Source organism: Podarcis raffonei, chromosome 15 (genome assembly GCF_027172205.1).
Source record: "Podarcis raffonei isolate rPodRaf1 chromosome 15, rPodRaf1.pri, whole genome shotgun sequence".
Taxonomy (NCBI): domain Eukaryota; kingdom Metazoa; phylum Chordata; class Lepidosauria; order Squamata; family Lacertidae; genus Podarcis; species Podarcis raffonei.
The window spans coordinates 36,923,332-36,950,658 of record NC_070616.1 but is presented as its reverse complement, the minus strand read 5'-3'; the positions used below and the strand labels follow the sequence as shown (position 1 = coordinate 36,950,658).

General features: G+C 43.9%; 1 protein-coding gene across 5 annotated transcripts in view; it reads left to right on the top strand.

The window, feature by feature from the left end:
• The first annotated feature begins 5,054 nt into the window (after positions 1–5,054).
• Positions 5,055–27,327, top strand: part of UNC5D (unc-5 netrin receptor D) — a 406,442-nt gene continuing 384,169 nt past the window's right edge. For all 5 annotated transcript variants that reach the window (XM_053367889.1, XM_053367891.1, XM_053367890.1 and 2 more), the window contains exon 1: positions 5,055–5,282. In XM_053367889.1, coding sequence (XP_053223864.1) covers positions 5,201–5,282 — 82 coding nt within the window. In that variant the 5' untranslated portion in view covers positions 5,055–5,200. The remainder of the gene's footprint in view (positions 5,283–27,327) is intronic.

Genomic DNA, 27,327 nt, shown 5'->3' with positions numbered 1-27,327 from the left:
TCTTTTGTTGACCACCAGCATGACACTTTCCATTTTTAAGTTCGGAATAGAGTAGTTGCTTTGGAAGACGATAATCAGTCATCTGCACAACATTGACCAGTCCAACGAAGTTGATGTTGAAAAATCATTGCTTCAACACTGGTGATCTTTGTTTCTTCCAATACACTGGTATGGCATACAAAGACCTCTCTACTGCCTTGCCACTGCCCCATTCTGGGAAAGATGGGAATAATAATAATAATAATAATAATAATAATAATAATAATAATAGAAATTGCATAAGAAGTGCTGGCATTAAATCCAGGACAACGAATGCAACAAACCTTACATCTGAATGCAGCCTTTGTGGAATTCAGTCACAGAATAAATGGCTCCTGCATGTCTATGTCTGCCTTTCTTGGGTGTTAGCAACACTGATTTGGCATACTAACCTGGATTGCAAGTGAGAGGACGGATGTCTGGGAACTGTGTTTGCAGCCCAAGCATGAGTGTAGCTCCCAAATATATATCCAATGTGATTTCCCCCCAATTTTCTATTGTTTTGATTTAATCGTTGTACTTCTTTCGCATTTTTGTTTTGTATTAATATTCTGTCCACTGCTTTGGGGGACCTTTGGGCCAAACAGTGGTATATAAATAAATCATAACATAACGTACTACACATCGTGTGCTTACATGGGAACTAATTCAGCAGACCCACACATAAGGCCGTGCTAATCCCTGCGAGTTCAGACTGAAGATCAAGGAGCTAGTGGTTCAGTACAATTGGCACAACCTGAACGAGGGACTTTGAAGAGATCATTGCACAAAATCCCGCATAACCTTAAGACTTTTTTTTCTCCTTTGGTGCTTTAGTAACTAAATTACACTCAGCCAATATTATGGGAAGCTGCTGTCTTCAGCCTTTTGATTGAATCCTCACTCCCAATCCTAAGCATATTTATGTAGAAGTAAATCCAATGGAATTTACTTCTGAGTTAGCTTAGGGCTGTGGCATATAATTGACCCGACCAACTTACTTTTACCTCTCTAGGATGAAAATAAAAGAAGCACAGAGAGATGATTCTTGTGTACATTCAGAAGTGTGGGAATTGTTCACAGACACAGTGGCTTGCATCCAATGTTACTTCTACTCAGAGTAGACCCAATGAAGTTAATGGATATGTCTAATACAGGTTCATTAATTTCAGTGTGTCTGATAGAGCCTAGTTGGATACAACTAAAAGTCATTTTAGATCACTTTTATGAACTGGATATATTGCTATGGGTCTATTTGTTTTATTGCTATTATTTCTGTAATTTTATTGATGCATATCACTTTGAACATAATATACATAGAAAGGCCATTATAAATAAAACAACAATGACAGAAGAAAATTAACAGATTGGTTAAATTCAATACTTTCGCTCCCTGCTTTTCCATGTAACATACTCAGAAGTAACTAACAAACTCCATACATGAAAGTGGTATATAAACTAACCTTTATTTAAGTTATATTTAATCTTACTTAAAATATATTGCTGTGAGTCTGGGGGGTGTAGGTGTATGTCTGAGTCCCTTGTGATTCCTGGATCTAACAAGGATGCAGTTGCTGGAGTAGCTAGACAAGTTTATTGGTAATGAATGACCCCTAAGTATGGGTCATTAACGTAACAAATGAAGTGATTCTGTGTCAGAAAACAAATAGGTGGGGCTCCCTCCCTCAACAATAGAAAAATGTTGGGGGGGAATTGACATTGGATATATATTTGCAAGTTATACTCATGCTTGGGCCGCAAACATCATTCAAATGGTATTAGGAGCATTGCTGGGAAAAGACTCTACCTGAGAGCTTGGCTGTGCATACCCATTTAAAGCATGTTTGAAACACATGATTTTAGACAATGGATTCTGGGCATTGTAGTTTCCCCCCACAGGGTTACAATTCCCAGCCACCCAAACTACAGTGCTCAGAATTCTTTAAGGGGGAAATTGCTTGAAGATCAAAATTTGTCCAATCCTCTTTTAAAGCCATCTAAGTTGGTGGCCTATTGTGGGAGTGAGTTCCGTAGTTTAACTATGTACTGCATGAAGAGGCACTTTTAAAAAATGTGTCCTGAATCTTCCAGCATTCAGCTTTATTGTATATGAGAGAAAGCATTTTTCTATCCACTTTCTCCATGCCATACAAAAATTTCTATTGCTCGTCTTCCTCCTAAAAAGGTAAAGGTAAAGGGACCCCTGACCATTAGGTCCAGTCGTGACCGACTCTGGGGTTGCGGTGCTCATCTCGCTTTACTGGCCGAGGGAGCCGGCGTACAGCTTCCGGGTCATGTAGCCAGCATGACTAAGCCGCTTCTGGCGAACCAGAGCAGCGCACGGAAATGCCGTTTACCTTCCCACCAGAGCGGTACCTATTTAGCTACTTGCACTTTGACATGCTTTCGAACTGCTAGGTGGGCAGGAGCAGGGACCAAGCAACAGGAGCTCACCCCGTCGCGGGGATTCGAACCACTGACCTTCTGATCGGCATGTCCTAGGCTCTGTGGTTTAACCCACAGCACCACCCGCATCCCGTCTTCCCCCTAAACTACAGTAAATGTTGGATGAGTTTTAAATGTAAGGTGTGCACACAGCCTAAGCCAGAGTAGAAAGTACTGAGTCAGATGTGTGGTATAAGGCAGCTTCAAAAGTGTTATGTTCAAAGGACAAGGTGAAAAACATAATATGACTGTAGTCTGAATTGAAAGAGTGAGGTCGTGGTTAGAGTATTGGACTAGAACTGAGGGGAACAGGGTTAAAGCTCCACACAGCTAGTAAATGCACCGGGTAACTCTGGGCCAGTCAGTCCATCATATAAGTAAGGATGTGAATAGGAAAGAAAATAAATGAAAGGGAGGGATGAAAGAGAGGAAAAATGAATCACTAACAAAGGGCGAGGGAAACATCAAAGGTAAATTCAACTGGAAAAGAGAGGCAAGAAAGGTAAACAGCAGAAGAGGAAAGAAATGAATAAGAGAAAAAGAGAAAACTATGGGGGAAGAAGGGGAATAAATAAGCCCCCCCCCCAAAAAAAAACCCACCCCCGCACAATATTTCATTTTTATTGTGCATTCATGATTTTTGTTCATGATGGTATCAGGGCAGTAATGAGCAAATCTACTTTCAATACTCCTTGTGCCTGCAAAAGTTCCAGGCTGCACATACTGTATGTCCCATCTCTTTCCACTGGAATGCTGCAACTTTTTATACCACAAATGTTCCAATATGGTTTTTTGTCCCACTTTGGTTGTACTCCAGAAAGCAATAATGTGGCAACATTGGGAAAGCATTTCAGAACAACTAAAAAACAACTCATGAGGTGTAGAACTGTGGAACTGAGTGTTGCAGGTTCCACATTCCACATTTGTAAGAAATCAATTTTTTTAGTGCGGCAGCAGCCACACCTTGGAACTCCCTGCCTGTTGATACTAGGCAAGCACCTCTCTTTTCACCAGCTGCTAAAAACATTTCTGTTTAGATAAGCCTATGCAGATATATAGGATGCAGATGCTTTAAATTTAGTGCTGGTTTTAATTTCTTGAATGTTTTTAATTTTGTTTTGATAGTTCTTATCAATAATTTTATTGTTTTGTTCTTTTGTAAGCCACTTTGAGGTGTGTGTGCTTTTTTTCAATCAAGCAGTATATATATTTTAATAAAATAAACAAGAAACCCACCACTAACACACTGTTTTTGTATCAATGACATGCTGGAGAATACAAGGGTGGGTAGGACTTTGGAGGGGTCCCAAATTGAAGACCGTATGTTCAGACAGTCCCCAAACAACACATTGCTAAAAAAAATAAAAAAATAATTGATTCCCATTGGCTTCCTTTCAGGGAGGTGGCCTAAGAAGGCAGCCTAAAGCCAGAAGCCCCCCCCCTTTTTACTCAGATGTAAATTCCATTAAGGTGACTTACAGAAGAACCTTGTGCATATTTATTCCAAAGTCAGTGAAGTTGCCCTCATGGCGCACGCCTAATCCTGACTACTGAGAACTACAGTAAATCCTATAGAGTTGATCGGGTATATGGTCCTAGGCAGGGCTGTATTTAGGTTTGATGAGGCCCTAAGCCAGGAGTCAGCAAACTTTTTCAGAAGGGGGTTGGTCTACTGTCCCTCAGACCTTGTGGGGGGCCGGATTATATTTTGAGAAAAAGAAAAAGAACAAATTCATATGCCCCACAAATAACCCAGAGATGTGTTTTAAATAAAAGCACACATTCTACTCATGCTGATTCTCAGACCGTCCGCAGGCCAGATTTAGAAGGTGATTGGGCCGGATCCGGCCCCCGGGCCTTAGTTTGCCTACCCATCCCCTAAGCTACTGAAGGCAACGGGACCCTTTATATGTCCAGCTGTCCTTTGTCAACAACAAATTGTTGCTGTTTTTTGTGTTGAATATATGCTATATGGTAATTTATGGACCTAATAGGTATCTAGTCCAAATCCATTTGCACATAACAAAATATGTATTTTATCAAAGTAATTGTTGAACTGAAATACAATTAATAAGTGTATTAATAGTGATTTTTTTGGGGGGGCAAGAGAGTGGGGCCCTAAACTATAGCTTGTTTAGCTTATAGGTAAATCCGGCCCTGATCCTAGGTCAACGCTGCTAGGAGTGCAGGCTTCATCCCAATCCCGCCTGCCTGGGAGTAAATCCCACGGGCTTCTATGGGACTAACGCTCAGCATCGCACGGTTAGTTCCCAAGCAAAGCCCGGCCGGGACCTGCAAGCCAAGGCAGCCGCGGTTCCTCCGGTCCGCGCCGGGCTCAGCACCACCCGCACCTCTGATCGGCACCATCCGGAGCAGGAGCTGCCCGGGCCGAGCGCGCGCCCACTTGGCTTTCGGCAGCAGCAGAGGCAGAAGCCCCGCCCCGCGGCTCGCCGACGGAACCCCGGGCGGCTTGCCCCGCCCCTTTCAGCCGCTGGCCCCGCCCCGCCCTCGCCTAATTGGCTGCCGGGGAGGAGGGGGTCTGATTGGGATGCAGGCGCGCGGCTGCTCGCTTTTAGTCTGGAGCTGGGCGGCAGGCGGGGAGGCGCTGCTGCTGCTGCTGCGGGCGCGTGGGAAAGCCAGCGAGCGAGCCGAGGGGCAGGCAGCAGCCCCGCGCTGCCTCGGCTGGAGTAGCCGCGCGGAGTTGAGCCTCCTTTCGTGGCCCTGAGGATCCTGCAGCATGGAGACCCCGCCCTTCTTCGGGCTGGCGCTGATGCTCTTGCTCCTGCCGGATCTGCTCGCCGGGACTGGGGCGCTGCGAGGTGAGTGGGATCAACCTCTCTCCCCCCCCCATAGAAAGGAATGGGGAGGGGCTCCAGGGTTGGCAACTTTGCCTGGTCAGCCCCCCCCCCCTTGCCGCTTCCTTCTTTTCTGCTCCTAGCAAGCATTGATCGGAGTCCACAGGTTGTCTTCTGCTGGAGTAGGAGAATGGATACCTTCCCATCCCCAGTTTTATTTTTTGGAGTCTTTGCATGTGGAAGCGAGTTTGCTAAGGGAGGCAGGCGGAGAGAGGAGCTGGTGCAATGCACGCCGCCTCCCTCCCACCCTCTTCTTCCCTGCTCGGTGAAGGGAAAGGGGGAGGGCATCTCTCCGGAACTCCCCTGCCCTCGAGACTCCCTCGCCTTCTCTCTCTGTTGGGCTGCTTTATGGGGCCTATCCGGTTTTAAAATAGGGTTTCTGGACGGATTGGGTTCTGCAGCAGAGAGCATCGGCGCTTGGAGAGACGCGGAGTGCTAGGGAACGGGTTCAGACGGAGCTGGGCTGGCTTGAGGCATGGAGGGTCGTGTGCATGCGTGTGCTCGCTTGAGAGTGAGCATCTTTTCGGGGGTGTGCATGTGCGTGCAAGATGCTCTCCAAACGGCTTTGGTCTGCCATCAGCCCTAGAACAGTGGCTGGATCCTTGGGACTTGGCAAAAGTGCTTGCCTCTTCGTACTTGGGAGCAAGTCCCGTTGATCGCCGCTTGAAGCTGCGATCCTCTGAGCACGCCGAGCTCCGGAGTAAGCCCCGTTGAGCTGCTGGGTAAACATGCATCGGATTGTGCTGCAAGCTTGTCGTTGTAATTGTGCGAGTCAGTTTCTTGTTGCGCTGGTCCGCTTCTTATTTCCGCTGCTTTCCCCGTACGGCCACTCTCGGTTCTGAGATGCCACAGTCTCCCCATTGACTACAGCGACCTTTTGGACTCTCTGGTGGAGTTCTCCCAGACCACTGGGCTTGGGTGTGTTGGATGTATGCTTCTGCCTCCGTCCTGAAGGGAGCTGACTTGCTAGCATTCTCCGTTGTCTGTAGTTAAGTAAATAAGGAGGGAAATGGTTAAAAATATGTCATCAAAGTATTTGCCATCTTTTAGCAAGAATCGTTTTCACTCTTGCATACATCTGTGAGCCCCAGCATTTTTTAAATTGGTAACATCACAGTGTATCCCCTTCCCACCCCAGGGCTTCACCCTTATCTTCAGTCAATTCAGGGTTACACCTTCAATGTCTAAAATTAAGCCTTCGGCAGGGAGCTGATTGTAAAGTCTTGTCAGCTTCTGAGACTCTCCTTGTCTGACCACCACCCCTGTCTGTGTTTTCACAATAAAACCCACTTGCTTGCCTGGCTTATGGGAAAGAAACGCTTGCAGGAGGCACAAGACATTCCGGGATCCGTCTAATTACAACAGAGTTGTTATTTTTAGGTACCTTGGACAGCAGCTTTGCTCCATGAAATGTGAACTTTGACTGTATCAAGGGAGCAGAGGACAGCCTCCGTTTCCTCCTTCCCAGCCAATAGGGTGGCTCTTTATATTGGGTTTATGGAAAGCAGCTGTGCATATTAAATATACCGCAAAGCAAAATGTGGTTCATGGGAGGGCTAAGGGTTTTGACCCTGCTCTACACATCAAGAACATTTGGAGATGAATGCAGCAGGATGGGCCATAGTTAGCATCTGAAATCACCCCCAACCCATGTGTAGTAATGCTGCACTTCTCTGCAATCTTTAGAAGCACCTTAATTTCTGTTTATGATCCTACTGGATGCTTAGGTACCTGATTTGCTGTGGGTTTGTTCTTAGGCATTAATGGGAGAGAATAGTATTTTTAGCTTTGTTGCCGTCTTTTCCTTTGTTTTCCTTGTTTTGATCCTGCTTAGTGTTTAGATGTAGCTATAGCTGGAGCACTTAACCCCAGAAGCTACCCACTGAGTGATAATGCTACAGTTTGGGAAGTTGTCTGGGGGCCAGCTAAAAGAGAAATTGCATTCCCATCACAGTTCTTTATGGAGTGTTCCAAAGAGTGTATGCAACAGATTGGGGAGGGTGAGATGATGTTTTTGTTTGGTTTTTAAAAAATCATTGCCAGTCTGCATCTTAGCCTATTAGTATGCATGTGTACACAAGATTTGCCTTCTTTCCTACAACACACCTTTTATAGGCAATCTAAAATAAATTGAATATAGAACCCAGGAAGCTAATAATTTGACCTGAGTTTTTTTTATAAAAAAACTTATTGATGGCAACAAAACCAATCTTGAAGGACTGTTTGTGACATTCCTAAGTTCTCTTGCCATGTGAAAATTATGTTTTCTTTTCCTTTCTCTTTTCTCTTCCTCCATCCCCACCCCCTTGCCAGCCCCAAGATTAGAATGGGGTTTCAAGTGGGTCTTGTTCTAACTAGGGCTACAGCCTTAAGTTGGTTTGATGGACCAGATTAACCAATTCATCTGGTATAATAATAATAATAATAATAATAATAATAATAATAATAATAATAATTTATTTATACCCCATCCATCTGGCTGGGTTTCCCCAGCCACTCTGGGCAGCTTCCAACAAAATATTAAAATACAATAGTCCTTCAGATATTAAAAGCTTCCCTAAACAGGGTTAACCAACACCTTGTCACTAATTCATAAGGCCATAGGAAGCTGCCTTTAAACCAGGTCAGATAACTACCGGTAGTCTGTTCAGCCCAGAGACTTTCCCATGATCTGCTACCTGTTCCCTTTTCACCTGGAGAAGCTACAGATTGAACCTGCGGCATTTTACATGCAAAGCATAAACTGTACCACTGAGCTATGATTTTTCTCTCCTCACACCCAGTCAAGTCCTTAGTATGCCATTCCCTTACATGTGGCTTATCTCCCCATCCCATTCAAATCCTCATTTAGCACTCAAGGGAGGGACCTCTGTTGGATTTGTTTTGCTGGCTGAAAGTGGCACCAGCTTGTCTTCCAGAAAGGAAGACAAGTAGAAAACAATGCCCCTCCATGCACCTGGTCTTCTGCAAATGTCCTAGGCCTGCTCTGTGTTCTCCTTTCTCTGTTAAATTTTCAGACAAAAAGGGGTGACATTTTAGGTCAGGTTGATTTTGATTTTGTTTTTTGTAGTTTAAGCAAATGCTGTAGCTGATTGTTGCAATGTTTTCCTTTATCAAAATCATTGCATGCCTGAGAAAGAAATAAAACAGTTAAGCACACATGCACAATGGGTTTTTAATGATCTAAGAGACATTAGGATGTTAGGCCAGAACATCGTTAAAACCTGTGTGCTTTTTTCTCCATAACTACTTTATTCATATGCAAACTTATGACAATTCACTCCATTAATATTCATATGATTCATCAACTTAAGATCTTTTATCAGGTGACAGCCTTAGTTCTAAGTAGCAGCTAAAAGATTTTTTTCTCTGACTTTGCACGATGCCTTTGTATCCACAACACTGCCTGATAGTCCTTTGCATGGCTTCTGATTTATGATTATACACACCCAACAAACTCATTCAGTGGCATATGTCAGGGTCTGTGAGGCCAACCAGGTACTGGAGTGCAATTTCTTTTCTCTCTCTCAAAGTCCTGATTAAATAGTACCAAGGGCAGACAGAGCTATTTAATATCTCCTTCACACTTTGTGAAAAAGTGGTTTGTGACTTCTAGTTGGTTTGGCCCTGCACTGATCTTGAGGTATGCAACTTTTGTTCCCATCCACAAACAGAATGAGGGGTGAAAATGCTGACCTGCCTACCACACCCCATAAATCTAAATTGGATCACTAGACAAAAAACCTGCCTTAAATGGGGTCCTCAGAGGGTCTCCCCTTGGGGTAGGTGGCAACCATATGATTAGATGTGACATGGCAGACTCAGATGTGTCTATCTGGGAATAACATGCTTAAGGAAATCATTCCAGCTCAACCAAATCTTCGCTGGGAAGCCTTGAATAAGTCAGTTTTTGTATACCTGATTGATAGATCTATTTTAGCTCACAGTCCTATTGTAAAACTGAATGGGTTAAAATACTAAAGGTATTTGTATGCTGAACAGTAGTACATAGTTACAAATATAAAGATTTGCCCACCATGAAGGTCTTGAAGGGACTGGAGCCTGTCGCTGGAATTAATGTCAAGTTTGCACATGTTCCAACATGCCAATTTTATTTGCTTTTCATTGTTTCTCATCAGGCGTGATATTATCTGTGGTTACTTTGCTTAAAGGAACAACGAGCAATAACACAGGCTGTTGGAAGCCAGTCAATGTGTCTGGCTCTCTGCTGCAGATGGGATTCCTTTGTGAATTTGTTAGGCAGTCTTAAGAAGAAGAGAAAATACAGAATTAGATGGTCCACATGCCAAGCAGATGGAAAGGTATTGCTGTCTTGCAAGCTTACAATGCCTGTCATTCTTGGAAGGGAAAGTCATGTTGGACCATTGGGCTGCTACGGAAAACAGCAGCCTGGCATCCAGTTTTCCTTTCTCTCTGTGTGACATCCAGTAAGGGAAATAGACATTGTGTTTATGTAGCAACACAGGCAAACTGGATACAGGTTTGCTGTCCTGTGTTGGCAGGGTGCGAACCTCATGATCCTCTTCACTTTTAACTGCTGACAGAACCATTGAATGGGTGATATTGTTAATGTTTCTCCCCACATGTATTTTTCTTCTTCGGAGACAGATTGGCAAAGTTTTGAAGCCAGCACATGGCTGGCTTCATAGCAGCTTTGACTTTTCTTCCCTTTGTGATGTTGTCCCCGAACAATTACTGTTCAAGAAAAGCATGAGGTGACAACCTCGTATCATAGTGCTCAATCACCTTCTGCTGTAGCTGGGCTTATAATATTGGTGAAGTATGACATCAACTGCTGGGTTATCCATGAGACCGCAGTGTAGGGCTGAGAAAGATGGCTGCCTTTAACTTAGGAGCATCACTGCCAGCCAGAGTAGACAGTTCTGAACTAGGTGAACCAGCTGGTCTGGTGTAAGTCAGCTTTTTTATATTCCTGGTTTCCTAGAGGCAAGGATTTTTCCCAGGATTAATGTTCAACTGGCAGAATGTTGGCTAATATAATAACTTCCATAGCTAACTGCAGCATGCAAGCAAACCCCCCCCCTCCATTCTGTCGTACACTAAGATGGAAAATTACTTGTGGTACAAGGGTTCCCTTGAGGAAACTTGATGCTGTCCTCTCCCTCTCTCTTCCCTCCTCCTCTCTGTATTTTTAGCCTGGCTTGCTGAGGAAGTGTGGGGTTTGAGCTTAAGAGTAGAATCTTGACACCAGAGGCTGCTGTTTCTTTTGCTTTGCCGACTGTCACTACTTTTAGTGGAGCAGATGGCCAGATTCATTTATAGCAAATAGGAATTTATGTCATTCTTTCCCACCCCATTTCAACTTTTAAAGCTCTTTAAAGCCCTGTTGGGTGTTCTGATCGCATGTAACATCAACATATGAATGTGGAGAGCTTTGTGTTGTGTGCTGTGCTAATCTCTGACATGTACTTGCCACCTTCCAACCTTTGAAGGCTGAAGGTGGGGGTCTATTCTTCTCTTTGAATCTCCTTGTGCAACTTAGAGCCCTGCATATAGGTTTTCCACATGAGCAGAGCACCCAGTTAGAACATCAGCATATTGTATATGGCGTAATGTAGCCTTACCTAATGATTATGATACGCATATATATCAGTTTATTCCTTTACAAACAATCACTCCTGCCATCACTCCCATGTTTAGAGCCAGTCTGGTATAGTGGTTAAAGTATCAGACCGGGAACTGGGAGACCAGGGTTCACATCCCCACTCAGCCAGTGCATCTCACTGGGTGTCCCTGGGCTAGTAAATCTCACAGGGTTGTTGTGGAGTTTGGGACACGCGTGTATGCTGCTTTGAACTCCTTGAGAAGAAGGTGAGATATCAAAGCAATGAATAAATAAATACTCCCATCAGACTTCTGCTACCCAAGGTTGCATCACATGGGAGGTCTTGAGGGTTGGTTAGAGCACAGAAACTTGCATGTTTCTTATGAATCACAAGGCTAAACCCCATTGACTGAGAAATGCTGAGATGGCTTCCATATTGATGTATGTTTATTTGGGAGAAATAGATTTGGAGGTGACTTTAAAAACAAGACCTGCTTAAAAGAACATGAGAAGAGCCCTTCTTGATCACACCAAAGGTTATCGTTTATTTAATTGGTTTCAGTTATGAATCGCTTCCCATAAAACATTCCACTGACATTTAAGAATAACAACATCAGCATTTTTGTATGGCTTTAAAACAGTGTTGGATGGTGTTAAAAGAGGAATAGACAAATTTGTGGAGGCTGAAGCTATCAGTGGCTACCAACCTTGATGGGTATCCTGTATGTCCACTGTCAGAGGCAGGGATGCTTCGGAATACCGGCATTTGGAAGCCGCAAGAAAGCTGAGTGTTGTGGAGCTCAGGTACTGCTTTGAGGCTTCTCATGGGCATCTGGTGGTCCACTGTGAGAAGAGGATGCTGGAACAGATGGGCCAAGGGCCTTTACATTCTTAAATAAGAACAATTGCAAGTCCAGTACAGATGCAGTCCCATACATATACACAGCCTTTAGTTCCTGTGCCCTGTGTCCCAGAGTGGCCAAAGAAATACCTTTTGGAAGTCCGTAAGCATGAAAATGACTGTGTTGGTGGTGGTATGTTTTTAAATTTCCTTTCGAAAGCCCTCTGGCTAGCAGTAGCAATCATTCTCATATTCCAAGTGTTATATATATGGCTCTTTATCAGAACACAAAGTTGTTGACAGAGAAAATTGAACAAGAGAATCAAATGGCACAGTTTATAAAGCAGTACTTGGCTCTAGATGAAAGGCCACCAAAGTCCATTTCTGCATGGCTTTATAACCTCTGTGACGTGTCACCAAGGGGATCCTCCATACTGCATTGAGAGTGTCACTCTCCAGTTGAGGCCATCTAATGAACAAAGCCATATCAGTGTTTTCAGAATTTTCAAAAATACTTTAACTGGGGCTGAGGAAGGGAAGAACATGTGATCATAATGGAGGCATTGATCTTGCCAAGGGTCAAAACATAAAGAGGGGTGGATTTTATCTTCACCAGAAAGGTACCTGTGTCCTGAAAGGCTTGAGTGATCTTGAGTGACATTTGGTTGGGTAGGACTAATTAAAGGACACACTTTCACTAAAAACAAATGGGAACTGCGTGGCCTGCAACATCATCTCGTCATGTGCCAAGCTGCTGATTAGGATCCCACCCACAATCTCCCCATTTCTGTTTCCTGTCCCAGTAGTCAGTTTGCATTCAATGTCCAGTTCTTTTGCTTGGGGGATAGGTGAGAGTTTCTGTGTTCTAACCAATACCTTGCCTCCTCCGCTCTCCTTTTTGGCACCTCAGCAAAGCTTGCTGTTTCCCTGAGGTCTGTGTGAGGAACAGTACTCACAGCCTGGACATAGAAAGTAGGAGGAAGGATGCACCAATATGTTTTTGTTTTCTTTTGACTGCCTGACTTGGCAAACTAAATGGCGATCTCAAACTGAGTGGGGAGTTTGCTTCCTTTGCTATATAAAAAGTATAAATTTGCTGACTTACTGTTTTAGAAGCAATGAGAGGTGGTTCCCCCGCAGGCTTCCCATGGCTGCTGGATGTCCACCTGACTGCTGTGTGATAGCACTAAAAGCACCTGCAATGCAAATTATTTGCAGGTGAGAGAACCAGGGACCACAAGGGCAAGCTGTTGTGACACTTGGTAGAGTATCCTATCAAACAAAGTTAATGATGGCATGTTTCTATTTTCTGTAGAAGGTGGAGATGTTGTGGTTGCCAGTTTCCTTCATCACATACTTCACTATAATTTGGCCCTCCAGGCCTTGGTATTTGGCCCTTGGAAATCTTTGCAGGTAGGATGGCTGTGTGTCAGCATGTGCAAAAACTAGCTACTGTACAAAGTTAATATTAATATTCATAGCTCCACCCACTGTTGCCTTTGGCCACACCTCCTGCTGTCCAAAAGGTTCCCCAGAAAGAAATGGGACCCTAAGGCTCAACACTGTTTGCTTCTCCTGTTATTAGTCAACTTCTCCATGGAAATCTGCGAGGAAACCTGGAGGAAGATAGACACTTAGAAGGAGCTGTTCCATTTCTCCCTGTTATTAGTGTTAGTTTTTATTTCTCCTGATCTTGATATCTCTGTGATTATGCTTCAGTTTGAGTGAGAAAACGTTACCTTAAAAATTGAGTGCCTTATACTCACCGGCATATCCTGATTGGTTTCTGGCAGGCTTCAGATGTGAAATCTCATAAGCCATCAGCCATAAAAGACTGTCAATACTAAACGCTGCTGCATGTCAGCTGTCAAGTACCAACTGTCAAATGTTGAAATCAAGTGCTGTTGGATGGCACATAAAGAGATCAAATGTCAGGGTATTCTGCAAATAATTTGAGTTTGCCAGCAGAATATTTCAACATCCAAATGTTTGTAGGTGAATTTTGAGGGAAATTGTTTTGCAACAGGTGAATCTCAGTTGTCCTGGAGACCTTTACATCAAGGATAGCCAACTTGATGCTCTCAAGATGTTATTGAATACCAAATCCCACCAGCCGGAGGCAGAGAAAAGAAGAGAGGCAGTACAGTTCAAGGTCAATTCCAGGAAGGCAAAAGCACTTAAGGATCAGGACTCACCAGGGTGTGGCTTAGGGAGGAGGCATGGCTTACAGCAGGCATGTCCAAAGTCCGTTTCAGGGGCCTAATCTGGCCCCTGTGGCAGTTTATTTCCTGGGGTAAAATCCTTTAAAAAGCTCAACAACTTCAATCCCTAAAAAGGTCAACAAGTTTGGTTGGCCCTCATGCATATTCACTTCATCAAATCTGGCCCTCTTTGAAAAAAGTTTGGACATCCCTGGCTAGAGAGAGTGTCTCAATGACCATTTAGAGAGGGGTGGAAGGCCACATCTGGCCCCCAGGCTTTGAGGTTCCCTGCCTCAGCTGTATATCTTGGTAGCCACTAAGTTACCCTCCTGATGTAGTTGGATTCTAACTCCCATCAACTACATTTGGCATTGTCACAGACTCATGGATGATGGGAGATGAGAGTTCAACAACATCTGGAGGGCCAGATGTTTCCCATCACTTCTTGAGCCCATTCTCTCATGAAACAGAGGAAAGGGAGTGGTCTCTAGGACCTGGTCCATAAAAAAACAGTGAGACAGTAGAGCTCTGAGCTGGTAGAATGGACCATGTCAGAGTTCTGGTGAAGGACCGCATTTTTTAATCCTTTCCTACATCTGAAAAAAGCAAGCAAACCTCCATGCAAATGGTTGCTCAGTATTCAGTGAAGAAAGAACCCAAGATTCATGTTTTTTTGTTTTGTTTTTTTGAAATGCACAGTTTTAATCTTCCAGTTCTGTAGCTAATGTACTGATGAACCTTTCATTCAAAAGCTTCTGTCAAAATGAATGGTTGCAAAATATAGTGTTCAGACAAACTAGTTGTTTTTCTTCATTCAAATATAACCTGCAAAAAAGCGAATAATGGCCCAGTCTTTCATCAACTTAAAAATTGCAATCTATCTTGTCATGTGGAATCGCAAGAGAAATAAGCAGGGTCATGACTGACAAAAGAGAAATATCAAAGCATTTGTTTTTCAATGACAAGCTGTTAAAGTGGGGGGGAATAGTTTCCTTAAAAATAATTATTAGCGTGCTTTATACCTTATCATCATCATCATATTTTGCTACTGAAACTTTGGTATTATCAGTTTCTTTTGGGATATTATCATAGCAAGAGATTAAAGTCTTCCAACTTGTTCTTGACAAGAACTCTTTGTGATACAACACAAATCCACCTATTCTCTAGTGCTTATCACCTCCCATATCCTGGGGCATTTTCGCAATCCATAAAACACTTGGAGCAAAACTCCTTTTGAAATGGAGAAAGTGCAGGCTAAGCTCTGTTTGGCTGTTAGTCTGAATGTGGGCTTTATTTACAATGAGAGAGGCTATCTCTGGAAGTGACAGGGAAGGGCTGCAGCTCAGTGGTAGAGAATCTTCCTTGTGTACACAAGGTCCCTGGTTCCTTCCCTGGCATCTCCAGGTAGGGCTGGGATAGAAGCCTGCCTGAAAGGAGCATCTCCACCCCCATCGTTCAGCCCAGACACTGAGGTCCACCTCCAAGGGCCTTCTGGTGGTCTCCTCCCTGCAAGAAATGAAGTTACAGGGAGCCAGATGGGTGGGGTATAAATAACAAATTATAATATTATTATTATGAAACCCAGAGAGCTGCTGCCAGTGTAGGCAATGCTGAACTAGATGCACCAATGGTCCAACTTGGTGTAAGACAGTTTTCAATGTTCCTGAGACCTGTGGGTATAGGGCATAATTTAAATTCAATTAATAATAATAATAATTATAATTTATAATAATAATGATACAAAATCATTGCTCTTCTGGATTCATTTCTACAAAATAATGATCAAACAGCAAAGATGGTACTGGCGTCTCTGAAAGTTTTCTATTGATTCATTTAAAACCATTTTTAGCCAACACTTCAGCTGAAAATGCTCCCAGAGTAGTGTGCAGTCGGCCATATGGCATTATAGAAGATGCAACATGAAAGGAAAATGGGATGAGCAGGGAAGAGGACAACAAACACACCCGGGCAGCAGTTTTTAAAGTTATGTGATTATTCTTAAGGTGACCATCTGGAATGGAATCAGTTCTGAAAGAAGAGAAGCCAAATGGAGTTTTAGTCTAGTTTCTCTGCAGGTGGGAGCAGGGCATCAGAGTCACAGCTCAATCTTATTCATGTAATCATTCTCTGTGCCTCTGCCACCCAATTGTTTGAGGTTTGGGAAAGCAATGCAGACAGCTAGAAAGGAATGATCAATTTCCTTACAGCCAGAGTAGAAACTCCTGAATCAAATGCCCTTCTTGCTCCACCTTCCACCAGTTGTTCAACTTCACTTGAAGCAGGCTTAAGCTCTAGAATTTATTTGGAATGCATGGTATCTGCCATGGGAGGAAATGATGTGGATTTTAGGAAGGGAGAGAAGGCAAGTTGGCAGGGGTCTTTGCCCTCAATAAAGAAGGGTTCCACTGCTGCAGGGAAGCTAAAGCAATCAAGTTTCTCCTTGTCAGCTTGCAGTCCCTATTTAACCCTTCGGAGGTGTTGATTCAAGCTATTATAGCTCTCAGATGGTAGCCACTGACAAATATGTCTAGACGGGAAGAACTCCATCAAGCCGAGCCATCGGATTTGCAAGGTGATTACGAGGTGATTTGTCCCAATTGCGAGGGAGGTGGTTGGTGCAGGTATTTCAGGTCAGATCCTGATCCTCTTGAGGTGCTGCAAATGATTTGCTCTACTGCATAGAGCCATTACCATATGGAAGGTGGTTTATCTTTAGCAAGTGTCATGTTTAGGGTTATCATGAAATGTCACGCCTTGTTCATTACCCCATTCATAGGAGAAAAATAGGGAGGAGGATTATTTTTGTGATTATTGTGGAGAAATGGAGGCCGCACAATGGTAATGGTGGCATTCTAGCCATGGCTGGTGTGCTGCTGCTATTTACAATCTTCACCATTTCACCATTTTAAATTCTTACTTCTCTGAATTTTGCAGTGAAGTTCTTCAGCCAAGCAACTTGTACAAAAATGCATTATATTTGGGGAAATTACTTTGCAAAAATGCATACAAAAATGCATATATTAGGCAAAATTAAAAGCCCGGCATATTTTTATGGAGCTTAAAAAATAAATCACAAACTGATCTGGAAATGTGGAGAACTGAATTAAAGGCTTGCAAAATGAGCAACCAAAATTGACAGAATAGTCCATCTCTATTTCTTGGCACAATTTTTCTGTGCATGCTTCCAACAGACTTTCAGAACAGCAATGTCAACGAGCTTTCACAAATGGCAGTTTGAGAGAGAAGGGGCTCCCAGTTAAGATGACAGATTCAAGATTTCTCTGAGCATCAGTGGCTGTCAGTATACTAAAAACAAGCTGAATGCATGTAAGGAGGGCCTGGTGAGATTCGAGCAACAGGAACATAGCTTCAGCAAGCAGCCACTGATTAGCATATAATTAACATAATGTGTGAATGTGCTCACATTTTCTTTCACTTCAGCTTATGGTTTCTTGGGAGAGCTCTATGACTTTGGCTTTCTTTGCATATCGGTACCTTGTACCCTTCCCAAGATCAACTACCCTCCACTTTAGGGGGTACTCTGACTACTTCTGTGTACAGCAATAAATACTATTGTGTACATCATTACTGGATGGATTTATGGTAAGCAGATGGCTGTCTAATTCTAGACCTGAATTATGCCCCAGCAAGTATTTAATACTGTCTGCATCATTGCATAGCATGCTAGCTGGTTTTGTGGTCCCTTAGTGCTTGCTCTGGCAATCCAGTCTAGTGGGAATTTGTGCCAGGGTGAGTTAAATTCTAAGGATTCTTTTCTGATGCACCAGTTCCTTTGCACGCTTGGGAGGTACAGATGTGCACAATGAGAGTTGTTCCTTGTCTTCCCTATGATGTGTGGATTTCCTGTGCATGTCATGTGTGCACCCCATTGTATGCACATGAACATGGTGGTGATGCAAACTGTCTCTGCAGATTGTGCCATGTTGATGCAACAAACCAACTGGCTTACCTGCCATTGCTCCTGTGTTGAGGAGGACTGTGAGATGACACACCCCACTTAACAGACAGTATTGTCACTCAATTAATATGAGAACATAACCTAAGAAGAGCCCTGCTAGATAAGAGCAATGGCCCATCCAGCCCACATTGACCAAACATATGCCTATGGGAAGCCCACAACCAGGACTTGAGTTCAGAAGCAGTCTCCCCACTTATCAGTTCCAGCAACTGGTATTCAGATCGTAGTTCTTCAAATCCTGGAGGACATACACAACCATTATGGCTAGTAGCCACTGAAAGCCTTACTCCCACTCAATTTGTCTAACCTTCCACTTCAAAGCCATCCTCTTTTCCATGAGTACAATTCATGAAGCTTTTGGGTGGAATCCACTGCAGAGGCACATATGGACCTTTTTAGTGTAGAGATGCCCTCCTATATAAAGTGTTTTAGTGCAGGGGTCAGCAAACTTTTTCAGCAGGGGGGCGGTCCACTGTCCCTCAGACCGTGTGGGGGCCAGACTATATTTTGAAGGGGGGGGGAATGAATGAATTCATATGCCCCACAAGTAACCCAGAGATGCATTTTAAATAAAAGCACTCATTCTACTTATGTGAAAACACACTGATTCCCAGACCGTTCGTGGGCCGGATTTAGAAGGCGATTGAGCCAGATCCGGCCCCCGGGCCTTAGTTTGCCTACCCATGTTTTAGTGTTTCCAAGAAGCTATAGCTTAAGGGAAGAGCAGATATTGTGCATGTAAGTAGACTCCAGATCATGGGTAGGCAAACTAAGGCCCGGATCCAGCCAAATCGCCTTCTCAATCTGGCCTGTGGATGGTCGGGGAATCAGTGTGTTTTTACATGAGTAGAATGTGTGATTTCATTTAAAATGCATCTCTGGGTTATTTGTGGGGCACAGGAATTCGTTCATTTTCCCCCCACCTATAGTCCGGCCCCCCATAAGGTCTGAGGGACAGGGGACCAGCCCCCTGCTGAAAAATTTTGCTGACCTCTGATCCAGATAAAGGAGAAGTGTTGCTAATCTGAGCTGGGATAGATAGGATCGGTGGTCTCACTTGATAGAAGGCAGCATCACATGTTGGTTCTGAACTTCCAGTGGTGAATTATTTTCTTCTTCTGAAGTATTGCTCCTATTTGGTATATAGTTAGCAGCAATACCACAACAGGCAGTTTATTGCAGTTTTGTGAATAAATTCACAGAAGTTAGCAGTCCACAACTTGCTCTGTAACCGGAAACTTAGAGGAGGAGAAGGCTTGCAAAAGCCTTTATGAGTCTCTTCCCTGCTTCCCTTTTAAGATTGGAGGGAAAGGGATTTTGAAAGCTGGGTGGCCCAAACTTTTAATCGATATTGATTCTAGGTCCTAGTGTACATGAGGGTGGGCTTTTTTTTACCTGAAGCATATTTGAAAACCCTCCCCTTGATTAGGATAACCACACCTTTCCCTCATTTCACATGCCCCACGTGAATGAAGAAGGAAGTGGCAATCACAGTCTCGGTATACAGCCACTTACAATGTATTTGGACAGGTGTAGATGCAACTCTGTTGCTGGGACCACCCACATCTGTAATGAACTTTTAATTTTGTAATGAAGCCAATTTTCCAAGAAGTGCTTTTCAGAAGAAGAAAAAAAGGGGGTATTCTCTATTGATTGTAGAATAAAATCTTGGGTGTATGCAACTTTAGATGTACTGGATACGTGTGTGTTGTTATTTTAAACCATGGGTAGGCAAACTAAGGCCCGGGGGCTGGATCCGGCCCAATTGCCTTCTAAATCTGGCCCACAGATGGTTCGGGAATCGGTGTGTTTTTACATGAGTAGAATGTGTGCTTTTATTTAAAATGCATCTCTGGGTTATTTGTGGGGCATAGGAATTCGTTCATGTTCTCTCTCCAAAATATAGTCTGGCCCCCCACAAGGTCTGAGGGACAGCGGACTGGCCCCCTGCTGAAAAAGTTTGCTGACCCCTGTTTTAAACAAAGTTCCCCTTCCCCAATGGCCATTTGACAGCAGCACCTAATGTTGGCAATTCCAGCTGGCTCCCACAGTTTCCAGCAGGAATAGCTGAGCTCTGAAAGAGAGAATCTGGGTCTTATCTTGTGTCAAATGAGCTAACCAAATAAAAAATGAATTGAGCGAATTTAATCTGTCAGCATCAATGAATCTAAGAGGATTATCATTCCATTACCGCTAATAGATTTTTTCCAAAGATAACTTTGCTACTTGACTTGCCTATTCCTATAAAGACTGTTACGAATCTAATTTATGTGTATCATTTAAATATTCCTGCTCCATTCCAATTGAATCCCTGGGCTTGTTAATAGGCCACCTTTCTTGTTTCTCGCCCCCTACTTTTAACTCAAAGAGGAATAGCCTTGGTTTAATGTTCTGAGTGCTGCTTCTATTGCTTCTTGCTGTAATTTGTTGCGGTAGTAGTGGACAAGTTCCACTTTTTGCCAAAGTCTGTTTAGCAACTCAATTAGCCATAGATTTCTCCTCCTTACACTTGTATGCTTCCCCCTCCCTGCTCCCACTGCTTTGCAGTGACTGGAAGAAAACAGTCAGTTTTACGAGCATGATTGCAAATTCCTCATCCCTGTCTTACTTGCAAGAACATAAGAGCCTGCTGGATCAGGGCCATGGCCCACTTAGTCCAGCATCCTGTTCTCACAGCGGCCAACCAGATGCCTTCAGGAAACCTTTAATCAGGTCCCCGGCAACCTTACCCCCCGGTGGTATATAGCAACTGGTATTCAGAAGCAATGTCCACAACTACCTCAGGATTCAACCACCTTCTTCTCCTGCTGTGTACATAGACCTATCTTGAAACACAGGAACCTCAGTCATGTCAATTTGGCCCAACATTTCCTACTCTGGCTGGCAGCATCTCTCCAGGATCTTGGGCAGAGGTCTCAAAACTAATGCCCGCAGGCCGGATAAGGCCCGAGGGACTTGTTTATCTAGCCCACGGCAATGCCTGCTGCCGCCCGCTCTTACCGGTGTTGCGCTGCATGGCTGCCCACTTCCGGATCGTAGGAGCACCGGAAATAGCTTGTGCGCATGCACATGCATTATTTCCAGCGCACATTCAGGTCAGAGGAGGCCCGTGCACACGCGCACAAACTGTTTCCGGTGCTCCTCCGACCCAGAAGTGCGCTGGAAATAGCGTGTGCGCACGCATATGGGCACGCGCTCCCCCGCCCTCCAGCCCGTCATACGATCAGCGCTGGAGACACCGGCCCGAGGTGCGATAAGTTTGCCGACCCCTGATCTTGGGCATAGGTATGCCCTTCCAATCACCTGCTACCTGATCCTTTTAGACTGAAGATCCTAGGAATTAAACCTGGGACCTTCTACATGCAGAGAACACAGATTAGTCTCTCCCTCATAGAATGAGCCGTAGAATGAGCCATTGGTCATGTATTCAGCTTGGGAAGTTTTTGAAAGCTGGCTGGTGCTTCTGAAGTTTCAAAAGTTGATGCTGCAGTTAGAGTCCAAGAGGCGAGGTAAGCAGAGGTGTTTTTTTAAAAAAATCCAGTACTTCATTTATAGCCTATCTTCCCTCCAATTAGCTTTAGCTGACATGTAGAGTTCTCCCCTTTTCCATATTACTCTCTCAAGAACCTTGTGAGGTAGATTAGGCTGAAAGACTATGAGTGGCCCAGGGTCATCCAGTGAGCTTCTTGGCAGAGTGGAGATTTGAACCCACATTTCTTGTGCCCTAGTCTGACACCCTAACCACTGTACTACACTTTTCTTCTTGCTGTGTTTTTTTTCCTTTTTGCATTTTCTAAGGAAGCAACTTCTGCAGACACTCGCTGCCTTCCCAGTGTGCAGTGTGTTTTGAAATTCAGAGTGTTCTTTAGCTCCTTTTACCCTTTGAAAAAATATGAAAGTGCCCAAGAGCTTTCAGACTTTCAAAGGACAATAGCAACTTCAGCAAAAGAGTAGAATGCAGCAAAACAGACGGCTCTACCTTTTTACATTTCTTATTTTCTCTCTCTCTCTCTCTCTCTCTCTCTCTCTTTGTCCTTTCTAAAGTGGCTTCATGAAAATACAGGCCATAAATATTCTGGGCTGCTTTCTGCATTGGGGAAAGGACGCGCAGTTGCCACGGTGAGAGGCAAGCCTTTTCTTCTGAAGGCCAAACTTAATTTCCCCTCTGCAAATGTGGCATGAACTTTGCCATCCACTTTTTCTTACTTCTGTGCCTCCCCGAAGCTCACTTAGATTCTTACAAATGAATGCACAGAGCAGAGGGTTTGGGAGGCTGCCTCCATCCTCCTTGCTAGCAATTTGCCAACCTATAACCCTCAGGGATGAAATCACAGCTATCAGTAGCTTGGCAGAGCTATTCCTGAGTGAATTTCTGCCTCCCAGTGTCGCTTATCATTACAGTCTCTTCAGTTCTGGTGAGAGGGAAGGGGCATCTCTAGAAGTAGAAGGAAAATCACAGCCTCCTGCTCTGTATATTATGTTGAGTTTGTGCAGCAAGAGAAATGGGTCAAAAAGTGAGCATCTGCTTTGCATGCAGAAGGTCCCAGGTCCAATCTGTAGCATCTCCTGGTACAGCTGGGAATGAAACCCTGGAGTAAACTCTAATGAGCTAGAACAGATATCTTCAACCTTTTCAGACCTAGGACCCACTAACCAAAACATGCATTTGGGGACCCTTAATCTTTTAGCATATATTTGCAGGGTGATAGTGCTGCTGCTATGACCCACCTTGGATCAGTGGGTCCCAACCCACCAGTTGAAGATCAGTGTGCTAGATGGACCAATGACTGGGTAGCTTCCTATGAGGTGATGGTTCAGAGTTCAGTGATGAGAGATCTGTGTTGCATGTAGAAGGTCACAACTGGTCCTCCACCTCTGCCAAAGGCATCTGGTTGACCACTGTAAAAACAAGAAGATGGATTAGATGGGCCTTTGGCTTGCTCCAGCAAAACTCTGCTTACGAAGAATAGAACTATCAAGAAGTTGTTGCATAGAAAGGTCATCCATGCCTATGGAAGACACCCAACAGCTTTTGGAATGAACAGGAAAACAGCTCATGTTCCCATAGATAGGAGGAGGCAAGAGGTCAGAACCTTTATAACGTTCAAGAGATTATATTATAATTTGAGAGATCTTTTGAAAATCAGAACATCTGGTTACAATAAACCTTAAGCTTTCTGAAACTAGACTGTGTTCCATTAAGCAACACACACCAACTGATCCTTTCATGGTAAAGTAGAAGGATTTATAACAAAAGATCAGCAGAAGTATTTCTTTTTTTAGTCATATGGGGTTCAAAATTATCCGTATGTCTGAATATTAGAGGAAACCATTTTAAGATGTTAATGCAGTGGCATTGAACACCCTGGAATTTGCACAAAATCTCATTGTACGCACAACTATTGCAGTAGCTTCCTGGGATATGGTAACTGAAACCATTAATTAAATTCTTTAAAACACCTGTGTTTTAAAAAGAGCCTTGGTTGCAAGATAGGTTGTCAACTCCTCAATATGCTTGTTTCAGCTAGATTAGCATGTCACTAGACAGTCTGGAGAGTATTTAAACCAGAGTGGCTGGATAAAGTCTGGCCACTCATTAAGATGACAGCATACAAAACAGATCAGGCTGTTGGGAAAGTTGCAGCCACAGTTTGCTGAGCACAAATAGTCATATTAGATGTTCGGTGGCAGGTGAGCCTGGAATCATGAAGACGATGACGTCATTGAATTGTATTAATTGTTTTGATTAATTTGTTGCAATTTTTTGTTGCTTTTTTGTTACTGGGTTTGCTATTGTTGTTGATGCTGCTGCTGCTATTGTGCTTATTGTGAGCTGTTTTGAGCTCAATGTTGGAAAAGTGGAATGCAAATATCAAATCAAAATTGGTCTTGTCTTTCCAAACTGATGCCCTCCAGGTGTTGTAGATTATAGAACTTTCATCATCCCTGATCATTGACCCTGGTGACTGGAACTGATGGGAACTGGAGTCTACCTGGAGGTTGCCATGTTGGGGAAAGACAGCGCTAGGCTACAGTCAGGTAGTAAACCATTACTGCTCCCATGTAATAATATTTTTCCTTCCATAAGAGACAGCTGACATCCTATATTAAACAGTGCCTGGGTTATTCACTGCCCTGCTGTTTGCCTAGCGGCCATGGTTGTTTGCTCCTAGTCTAAACAGAAAGCAACAGAGGGCATGCAAGTAGGAAGCAATCCAATTACTTATATGTTTCCAACTAGGTAACTTCTTGCATGGTCTCTTACGACTTCCTGTAGGTAGCTAGCTAGTTACCAAGTAGCTATCAAAGCTGGAGCTCGCTCAAGACATTTTGCTGCCTGAAGCAAAGGGCAAGTTGGTGTTCCCCTTCCATGTTCAAAAGGTGACTGGACTGAGAGCTGAGTCAAACTTCAGTGCTGGCAGCAGGATAGCAGCATCTTCCAGCACACCTGAAAGCTGCTGGCTAGATTAGGAAGCACCATCTTGTCCTTTGCTTCAGGCAGCAAAATGTCTTGAGCGAGCTCTGGCTTTGATAGCTGCCATCCAACAGAGGCGAACAGTCAAGGAGGTGGTGCTTCTGTCCCTCAACTTCTGTTGTCCGAAGTGGTTGCCCCCTTTTGCCCAATGGCCATGCTGGCCCTGATCAAAGCTCACTGAATGACTATGGGCTGGTCACTATCTCCCAGCTAAATAACAGGATTGTTATGAAGATAAAATGAGCGAGGAAAGTGCCTCCCTTAGCTTCTTGGAAGAAGGGTGGGATGAAGATGTAACAAGTGTTAAATACTTAACACTGTCCACCTTTGGTGATGGAAATGCAACTGTAGTAATTGCATATGTGTGTGTGTGTGTATATATATATATAGAGAGAGAGAGAGAGAGGAAGGGAAGGGCCATAGCTCAAAGGTTTGCTTTGCATGCAGAAGGTGCCAGGTTAAATCCCTGACGTTTCCAGGTGTGTCTGGAAACCTGGAGAGTCACTGCTAGTCATTGTGTAGACAATACTGAGCTAGGTAAAGGTAAAGGTACCCCTGCCCGTAGGGCCAGTCGTGTCCGACTCTAGGGTTGTGCGCCCATCTCACTTAAGAGGCCGGGGGCCAGTGCTGTCCGGAGACACTTCCGGGTCATGTGGCCAGCGTGACGAAGCTGCTCTGGCGAGCCAGCACCAGCGCAGCACACGGAAACGCCGTTTACCTTCCCGCTATAAAGTGGTACCTATTTATCTACTTGCACTTAGGGGTGCTTTCGAACTGCTAGGTGGGCAGGAGCTGGGACCGAAAGACGGGAGCTCACCCCGTCGCGGGGATTCGAACCGCTGACCATACGATCGGCAGGTCCTAGGCACTGAGGTTTTGCCCACAGCGCCACCCGTGTCCCTACTGAGCTAGATGGACCCAAAAGCAGCTTCCTATGTATGCACATTCATATCAGATTCTTAGGCACAGAAAGGGTGTTGACGTAGTATTCTGTTACTGAACAAGCATTTGCTAGCATTCTCTTCTCCCTTGAGAAAAGAGGTAGAGACGAATAGAGGTTACCTAAGCACTGTTACTATTTTGGGCCTTGGCATGAGATACACAGATTCCTTAAAACCATGAGTCACTTACTACAACCTCTTCAGTGCCATCATATCACATTCATCTAATCGGGGAATAGATTCTGTAGCATTTACAAAATGATAGCTTTTGAAACTGATCGGTGCACTCTAAGGGAAGGCTAACCATCCCAAACAAGACTCTAGGGTCTGATGCATAGGTGATGTGGGAGACCATGTATAGATGAGTGGATCTCCCATTGATTTTATTTTATTTCGTACTTAAAATAAGTTGTAGCGAGTAGCTCTCACTTGAATCAGAGCAGTGGCTGGCTACAGAGAATGGGGGGAGCAACTCTTCCCATGCTGTTCTTCCATTCTGTCTGACTTATCCACTCTCTGAAAATTCTGTGTCATCCTCCACACTGTGATGTATTATAGCAAATTCTGGGAGGGGGCATTTTAGCTGTGGAGCAATGGGGGTTTATGGTACCACACTGTGCCTGCAGACCTCCCACTCTCCCCCACCCCGTGGAGGTCTGTAGCATCCTGTGACCATTCAGCGACCCTCCTAGGTGCAATAGGATTTCCCCCTTAGTATGTAATAAAAGAAATAAATGCAAAAAAGAAAAGCTTTTTTCCCTCTTCAACCATGATGGGGACAGGCAAGAGGGCCTTTTCATTTGCAGGACCTAAATCATGGAAAAGTTTCCCAACTTTGCCAACCTGTCCCAACTTCCCAACCTTTCATTCTTGGTACTGTTGACATTTTGGTGGACTTAAAATATATATATTAAAAGCCACTTGATGAGCTCAGAGATAGACCATCTTGCATGTGAATGCCCCAGGTTAAATCCCAGGTGTCTCACAAAAAAGGAAAGTGATGCCTTCTTGTGGAAGGTGTTGCACATATAAGCCTGGTCTGTTGGAGCCGTAGTCAGCTCCCTGCATAATAATAATAATAGCAAGCTGATCAGTGCTTTGACTGGGGAACTAGATAATTGTGTGCCAGTCAGCTGGGGATTTGAATGAGGAACCAGATGAGCATAGTAAGCTGGTCAGCACTTTGAGGAACAATGTGCAATTAAGCCACTTCTCTCTCATTCTAGGCTTAAGGGAAGAATTTGCACATATGCATTTTGCAAAGAAGTAAGGAGTAGATGTGTCTTTAAACTTACAGGGTACAGTTTGCACTGTTAAGATAGGAATCCGTGTCTGAACAAACACACACACACACACACACAAAATATATACTTTTATGAATTAATGCCTTGGACATGTGGCGGTGCTTCTTGAGACATGTGGCAACATCTTCAGAAATAGCATGGAAGGATTTGCGTATCCCAGGATATTGCAATCAGGAGTTAAGCAGGTTTCCCAGCTGGCTGCAGCAGGGAGAGAAGTACCTTTGTTTGACTCAGCCTAGCTGCATGCGATGGAAAAGGTGAGTTAGCAAGGCCTTCAGCCTGCCTGGAAGCAATTGTCATCTGGGCTGCATAATTTCCAGAATTGTGTCCTAGAAGCTTCCATGCTTATGTCTATAAGCTTGCAAGCAAAGCCTGCACTTCTTATTTTTGTCCGTTAGGTACAAAACATCAGGTATTTCATCTTCATCAATATTATTATTACAGATAGGTAGCCGTGTTGGTCTGCCATAGTCAAAACAAAAAATTTTTTTTTTCCTTCCAGTAGCACCTTAAAGACCAACTAAGTTAGTTCTTGGTATGAGCTTTTTCGTGTGCATGGTATCTGAAGAAGTGTGCATGCACACGAAAGCTCATACCAAGAACTAACTTAGTTGGTCTTTAAGGTGCTACTGGAAGGAAAAAAATATTATTATTATTATTATTAAAATTTTATACCTCCCT